The sequence below is a fragment of the Neopelma chrysocephalum genome, unplaced genomic scaffold (assembly GCF_003984885.1).
Source record: "Neopelma chrysocephalum unplaced genomic scaffold, ASM398488v2 Primary Assembly neopelma1_44, whole genome shotgun sequence".
Classification (NCBI taxonomy): domain Eukaryota; kingdom Metazoa; phylum Chordata; class Aves; order Passeriformes; family Pipridae; genus Neopelma; species Neopelma chrysocephalum.
The window spans coordinates 3,227,817-3,235,724 of NW_020897703.1; the positions used below are offsets into that span (position 1 = coordinate 3,227,817).

At 42.7% G+C, this 7,908-nt stretch overlaps 1 protein-coding gene across 3 annotated transcripts in view; it reads right to left on the bottom strand.

Moving 5' to 3' along the window:
* Positions 1–3,435, bottom strand: part of HIBCH (3-hydroxyisobutyryl-CoA hydrolase) — a 41,771-nt gene extending 38,336 nt beyond the window's left edge. The window contains exons 1-4 of one of the 3 annotated variants that reach the window (XM_027678119.1): positions 3,377–3,435; positions 2,487–2,529; positions 1,560–1,700; positions 38–122 (exon numbers count right to left, since the gene is read on the bottom strand). In XM_027678119.1, the coding sequence (XP_027533920.1) occupies positions 38–122; positions 1,560–1,700; positions 2,487–2,529; positions 3,377–3,408 (301 nt within the window). In that variant the 5' untranslated portion in view covers positions 3,409–3,435. Of the gene's footprint in view, positions 1–37; positions 123–1,559; positions 1,701–2,486; positions 2,530–2,953; positions 3,135–3,376 lie in introns of those variants that run through there. The other 2 variants (XM_027678120.1, XM_027678122.1) reach the window with 2 other exon arrangements.
* Positions 3,436–7,908: the final 4,473 nt, after the last annotated feature.

A 7,908-nucleotide genomic window follows, 5' to 3' on the forward strand; every position in this document is an offset into this window, starting at 1 on the left:
ATGATATGTCAAATGTTTAAACGACTATAGTCCTTACCTCTGATGTCACCTCCAGCACAAAAAGCTTTTCCCCCAGTTCCCTTTATAATTATTAGAAAAGTTTCAGGATCTTGCTCCCATGCCTAAAAAGAAGTAAAGGTTTCCATGTAAGACTGAAGTGTGCAAAAAAAGGCTTTCTCTGTATACTGTCTATAGTTCTTATTTTACTTTTTCAAAAGAAAATCAATCCATACTTAAAAATAGTTTGTCTTAAACTGAAGTTTGAGTGCTAAACGTCTTTCTGCCACCCCTGAGCCCTTATCAGCAGCGACATCCGAGATCAGCAGAGCTGCCTCACGTATTTCAGAAAAACAACTGTGCAGAGCTCCCAGCCTCTGAAGAAAGGTGGCACCTCCTGAAACAGGGCCTGACATCAGTCCCAATGGGAACACAAGGCTGGGGCAGAAAGCTGGGAGTATGGAAGACAGATAACAATATTTCTGGCCAAATCATGAAAGTTGTGTAAATCTAAGATGCCTGCAAAGAAGTCAGTACTTAAATTTTTGATGAGTTTTGCCAAAATGACTGCAATCTACACCAGTGAAGGAATGGATCAAATCCCCTTGTCCACATATGTTTTGTTAGGTACAAAGACTATGGGGTTTGGATTTTTTGTTCTCCTCAGTTAAATGCACTGGTACCTGACTTCAGCAGAGGCGCAGCTGTAAGAGAAAAAGATGCCTTTTTCAGGCATTCCACCCTCCCTCTTAAACTGTTTATATGTCACTTAATCAAGTGAACCCAGATAAAAGAGAAACATGATATTGCTGTATACCAGCAACTGCACTTAAAATTATGACACCTTTTAAGGCTGTGCTTCAAATAAAGCAAGGTACTTAGTACTACGGACTAAGTGTTTCTTTCTTTAAATATTCTTCAAGGAGTGCACAAATTGCAACACAACCACCTGTTAAAATACCAAAAGGCAGGCAACTATCCAACTGGCATCTAATGAGTTTCTGCACATGATAAACAGTGCCATTAAATTAAAAAGCACTATTTGCATTCTTGAAATCTCACAGTACTTCACTAGCTTGTGGAAACAGTACCTGTAAATCCATGAATTCCTCATTTAAGGAATGATGCAGACAGCACCTTGCTTCCTAATGGTTTGTACCTTTTATTTCAGCCACAAAGCCTCCCCACAAAACATGCATCCAATCAAGAGGCAACACCACTGTATGGACTGAAATTTGTGTGTGCCAACTGACCAGCTGGGTGTTGCCTAAAGGAACATAGAAATGCTTGTTTTGAATTCAGTTCTGGTACTAATATGGATGTTCATTTATCCACGGAGATGCTAAATTTAACTTTGTCTGACAGCTTGTTTCTTTGACGTTTTCTCTTTCTAACTTGCTTGAAACTGTCTGTTCTCATCCTATAAATCTGAGCTCATTGGCCAATGCACTCACACAGACTTTCATTCTTTAAATCATTACACTAAGAAGTGTCAAACTGTATTTTAAAATTGGTTTCAAATAAGATATGTATAGTGGATGGGGAGAAGTGGAGATACTAACCTTTAGTTGTGGGTAAATTTGTTGGATCATAGGAAGATTTAGTGCATTGAGAGCCTTGGGTCTATTCAAAGTTATTATGCCTGCACCTCCTTTCTTTTCCAACAACACTTCAGCCGTTGAATCTGTTTGGTTTGACATTTTCTGTACATGCAAAACCAAATAAATATAGCAAGTGTCATCAGTTAGATAACCTGAGTAACATACAAAAGTGTTTATGGAAATATATTCTTAAAATTCATTATTTAAGATCATAAAACATGCATTTTGCAATTGTATACTGATTGTACACTTTCCCACTATGCTTCAAGTTCTATTTGCAGTTCTTTTGAAACTGCTTCATGTTTGAGGCCTTCAGAGTAACAAATCTCAGGCAACTTTTTTGGCCACACGTTTTTAACAATGACATTTAAGTGAAATTAAGAAAACCAACCAAACAAAAACCAACCAAACAAAAAACACCCAAACATCAATATAAAACCACAATTCCTTAAAACTGACATTCTGAAAATACCTGCAACAATTAGAACAATGACAGTGCCATGTGTGCCTACTGGCAGTTTGACACTCAAATGTACACATTGTTTTGTCTGTAAGTAACTTTTAACAGTAGAGAACAAATCAGTGAACTATTTTCACAATTGATTTCAAACTCACAGTGGGATGATATTTAAGGAATTTACAGAAGCTAACACAGAAACTATCTATAACGGTAAGTAAAGCCAAAATAATTAAGCTTTAATTTACAATATAATAGAAACTTTTAACAAAGTGCTCAAAGATGTGGACAATACTGTGCCTAAGCAATAAATGACAGCTTTCAGAACCACAGTGAGCAGACACATTAGAAGCTGCATGTGCTGTCTGTCTTGAGGGAGTTAAGGAGTCCTGAAAGCTTCCAATTCAGTCAAAACAAGATGCTGTCCTTACCAAATGTTGTAATATTACTTGCAGTCTGTTGACTGTCTTCAGCCTAAAACAGAAATATTAAAAAGACAGCTAAAACCATAAACCAGCCACACAATCCCCAAATATCTGACTGCTGGGTTAGGCAAAGCAGTGGCAGAAAAATTTCTGAACACAAGTGTTTTAGATTCTCCTTTTTAAAGCCAAGCAAATGAGGGTACAATTTTGTTATCCAAACAGTTGCAAATTCCTTGCTTACTAGTAAACAGACAGCAGATACCAATGTCAACTACTAATGTTTTCAAGTCAGGAGAACCTGGAAAGACAGAGGGTTTGGGGGATATGAATGATAGTTAACAGTGTGTGTCCTTTGAAGATTTACTGCCTTTTTCTGCATGTTTAAATACTGGCACTAAAAAAAAACCAACCAACCAAACCAAAACCGGTCTTGTCAAAACCTTGTGTATTTCCAAAGGTTCCATTGCACAAACCTGCCCTCACGTGTACATGTATTTACACAGTTTGTCTAACAGCTCCCACAGGGCTCGAGTTTCTGTGGGTGACAGGAGAGATCCACACCAGGGCATTCTGTGCCCGTGTCACTCGTTTTATTTCTTAATTGTCACTGAGGAAGGCAGCTATCGATGGCGCTGCCCAGACGTCAGACCCCTGGAACGAGGAACTTAAGCGTACAAACCCAGCCAACTACATGTTATATGTTAGTGTCCCGGCATCCTACGCTATTTTTAAATCGCATGCTCGCTTTAGCACGGGAAAGTTAGCCCAGGCCTGGCTGATCTAGGCCTAAGTCGCGAGGCACAGCAGCTGTGGGGCCGCGCTCCGCGGCCGGCCCGTCCCGCCTGCCCCCGGCTCTCGTCGGCGCCATTTCCCGCCCGCCGGGGCGGCCCCGTTACCTGGGCAGCGCGCGCAGCACCCGCCCCGCCATGGCGGCCCCGCCGCGGCACAGCCGGCACCGGCGCGCAGCGGCACCGGGGCGGGACGGGCGCATGCGCGGGGCACTGAGGGGACGCCGCCGCATCCCGGGCCGGGAGCGGCTCCTCTAGTCCCGGGACTGGCTCTGAGGACCTCTGGTCCCCTTTCCCCGCTCGCCCTCCCGCCCTCGCTACCTGAGGGGGGAGCCCGGAGGTCGGCGGCCGCCTGCTGGCCCCCCCCCTCCCGAACAACCCCTTTGCACAGGTAAAGGCAGGTTCCTTACCTGGGGTTTTTCTACCTGTTCCCTGTCCTGAATGAGGCCGGGAGGTGTGAGGGCGCGAGGTGATACAGTTCCTCTGCCAGTGAAGCAATGATGCTGCGTGTAGCAATAACAAACCATGCTTGTTGCTGCCCAAAGTGGGGCAAGCTGGCGTTGCCAAACTGCCTTCAGAGCTCAGCTTTGTGGACTGAAGCTTTATTCTAGTGGTTTGTTATTTTCAGCAGTAAAACCGGTCTCTTAATTTCAGACCTCCTGGTTTCTCTTCATCCTTTGTACCCTGTGGACACACCTGTGCTATCCCACACCCCAGCTACTGACACAAGATAGCGAGTGAGGTGGGATTAAGGAGCTGCTCTAATGTGACCTCGCACTAAAATCTGCTTGTAAGTGAAGGTGAATATATGGATTAAGCACTAGCATGGTTACTGCCCTGACAGCAGCTCAGACAGCTGTGAGCTCAAACACAGCATGTGTGTGTTCAGCATAAATAGACTCAGAAATTGCAAATGGGAAAATTGCCTCTTATTTTTTTAATTATTATTTATATATTAAAAAAAAACCCAAACAGAGTATTAAGGCACTCGAGAATTTATGGCCATCATGCTAGGAGTTCATAGTGCTAAATTCACTTTGATTTCCGTAACTGAGACCATTCCATGAATTTTGTTTCTCAGGCTGACATGCACCAGCATGAGACTGATACTGAAAAGTGTGATGAACCATGGAATAAATGACAATAAAGTGCACTAGGTAGAAACGTGGGTTCATCATCTCTCGGTGTAGCAAGTTCTTAGCACCAGCTGTCTTGACTCACATTAGTATTAAAAAAATCCAAACAATCTTAAAACCTTTTGGCTAATATATTTTGCTGGAATAAAAAAATCCCAGCTCTCAGAAGCACTTCTAAAAAAGTCCCCAGAGGGCAACCTTGCTCTTCGTTTGGAGAAATGATTCAGCCCCTGCTTAGAGCAGCGTCATCTCTGTTGGCATTTCCATTGCAATGACTCTCAGGGTGTATTAAATTTGGTTGTAAAAGTCTTAATCAAACTAAATAGGCATTAAAAAAAAGATACAGAACATTTGTGTATTAATGCAGTCTCAGTTTTCAGTCTTGTACACTGTGAACAAAAAATAACTGAGAACAGGACATGAGGTGCTTTTGCAGTCACTGGGAGACTACTACAAACTAATGAATTGCAGAATTCATTAGGCAATCCAGACTATTAAAACTTTCACCTAAAGATTATATGATAATCAATGATGTAGCTTATTACAGTCATCTTGAGTATATACAGCCCTGTATGCTGCTTTACACCAAGTACCATGAAATTAAATCTAAACCAGCCTAAATGACACCAAATTATCCCAGTTGCCAAACTTGAACCCTGACTTAGATACATATTTTAATTTTTTTTTTTTTGAGGATAGCTCTACATCTCTCATCCAGGCATGACCAATAATGGGGAGTTTGATAAGCAGGTAACATTTTTGTTCTTCATATCCTATGTCTGAAAGTCTATACATTTCACAGACAAATAGAAGCAGAACCTTTCTGTCAGATAATCTTTTTGCTAGGAGTGGTGTGGAAATGAAGAAATGGGCATGAGGAAACTAACCTTGGGTAAGAGCAGGTGGAGGCCGTCTGAAACCCCTGGAAATCTCTTAACAAATCCCATTTGTACATGGGCAAGGCTGTGATCAGGACATGATTACATGGGGTGTCTGTTTCAAGGGTCCAAAATAGAAGTCGGTGATCTGATTCTTCTTTTACTTGTGCTGATTTTAAACTATTCTCCCTCTGAGTTCAGTGTAAATAATGGTGTAGACCCTTTCTCTGTGGTATTCCAGCTGTAGGTCTGATTTAGGGCAAGAGCAGGGCCTACTCATTTGTAAGCAATGAAGTAGCAGCAAGCATTGTCTTGCAACAGCTACTGATTTCTTTCCATGGTGGTGACACTGAATTTATGCTCAATGTTTTCTTAAAAATCCTTTCCTTTTTTTTTTTAATATAAATTGCTTTCAAGAAGAAAGGATGGTGACAGAAGAGCCATCTTCTTTGAGCTTAGTGTTCTTCATTTTTAAACTGGTGATGGCTTGAATTTTCCTATAGTTTTTTAGGGGGGTGCTAGGTGTTAGGAAATTGTGATTTTAGTTGACTGCAATCCAGTCCAAAAAGTAACTCGCATATCATTCTGCTTTTTCATAGTTCTCCTGCACACCCCAATTTTTGCAGAGTGGAATATCAAAGTGAAAATGTTTTCTAAAAAATAAATAAAAGACTTCTATAAGTAGAAATATGAAAAAGAGTGACAATAATGGAGTTGCATGGGAATAAGTGGAATGAGATGACCTTTAACCTGGGAGTTTATAGATAATTTAATATTGGCAAAGAGGGCTGGAAGAGACTGGATATGCTGGAGGTGAGCAGCACACCTAGTAACCAAGCCAGGAACTCAGGGAGTACAAGTGCAATAGCCAGAAGGATAAGCAGGTTGTAATTCCTCCCCCTGGAAAAATTTCCTGGCAGTGCATTCAGCAGGTTTGGAAAGAGAAAACAACTTGCAGACTGTGGGAGGACTTCAGAATTGAGCAGATGTTTTCAGGTTTTGTTTCTGGGGTTTTTTGGTTTCTTTTCCAGAAAAAAAAATAACTTTAGAATGCGGGAACTCTTGCTCCCTAGAAAGATTCCAAGAGCAGCTCAGCTGCTTTCTGTGTGCCACCTGCATGTCCCTAGTTAATCATTAACTTGTGCCTCTCAGTTGGCTCTGAGAGCTCCCAGTGTAGTTGACCAAGACCAGATAATAAATGGTACAAGTACTTCATCCTGTCCCGTGCTACTGTGTCCAGGCTTGCTGTAAATTTAATCTTTTCCTCTGCTGGTCTAATAGCTGGTACCTAATTCCTCTGAGTGTGGGTAGCAAGTGCATCCTTACAGCGTGTGAAGGTAAGGAAAAATGAGTCTGTGAAGGCTTGAGGAACAGAATGGGAAAATTTCCAGCTCATCCCTGCTAACTCGTTATTACTGTGCTGACAAACAATCCTCACATTGTTATGTCTCAGTCCAGTCTCAGTTGGCAGCCCTCTAAAGCACCTCCACAGGTGAAATATCCTTGTGCCAACTTGGATGCCTAATACTAAAGGCTCAGGTCTGCAGTGGAGAGTCTTCCAGTAACGTCATGGAGAGCAGAAGTAGCCTTAAAATAAGCGGAAAACTAATCTGTTCCTCCACTCTTTAACAGTAGGCCGGCCCAGGGAAGGACTGAAACACCAAAAACACCTATGAAATATGGAGAAGGAAAATTTTGCTTTTGTCTGTAACATGAGTAATCTCATTGTACAGAGTGCCTTCCCTGGGGCTCCATGCAACATCTGAAATCATAGATTTGGGCTGAGGGCACAGCTAATGGCATGCAGGAGGGAATTTCTCCTGTTACAAGAAAGTGTGTGAGGAAAGAGGAGAAAAAAAAATCAACTTTTTTTTTTACCCTTTTTTATTTCAACAGTTAATTTACATCTTATCAGTGGGGAACTAGAAGTGTTTGGAAAAGGATGAAAGCAAATCCATAATGAAGCTGTGTGAGCGAAGTACTCTCCATTTTCCTTTGGCCTCAGAGGGCACCGGGGAAAAGTGTGGGGGTGGCTGGGTGCTGCTGCAGATGCTGCCATGTTGATGAGACAGGGAGGGAGGATCCCAGCGAGGTCCATCCACCAGCGAGTTCCTCTCCTCCCACCAGCCCGGCTTAGACATACCACTCATGCTGCATCCACCCTGCCAGTACTCCCTGGGTTAGACGGGACCCTGGGCAAACACCCTCCTACATCTTTCTTCCCTGCTGCCACAAGCAATCTGTCATTCCGCTCCTCGAACCACCCTCCACCTACGTACAAAGCCATAACTGTGAGGAACGCCCTCTTCCCTCCTCCTTTCCCTCCCCACGAGCCTGTTCTTCGTGGGTGAAAAATGCTGTCTTCCCAGAGATCTGGTCACCCCCGAATTTGGCTTTGAGACCCAAGCTGTTTGATACCTTTTAGGACCACAGCTTGGAAACCTCTGCTTGCAGATCTATTGTATTAGTTTTTCAATTGCACATAATTGCACATGTGCAGGTGGGAAGGGGCTATTTGCTTCCCACTTGCTCTGATATGCCTCCTTCCCTGAGAGGGCCGCTTCCTTCCCTCCCTGCTCTTGGCTTCCCACGCATTCAGCAATCAGAAATGCTGCAGAAAACTGAC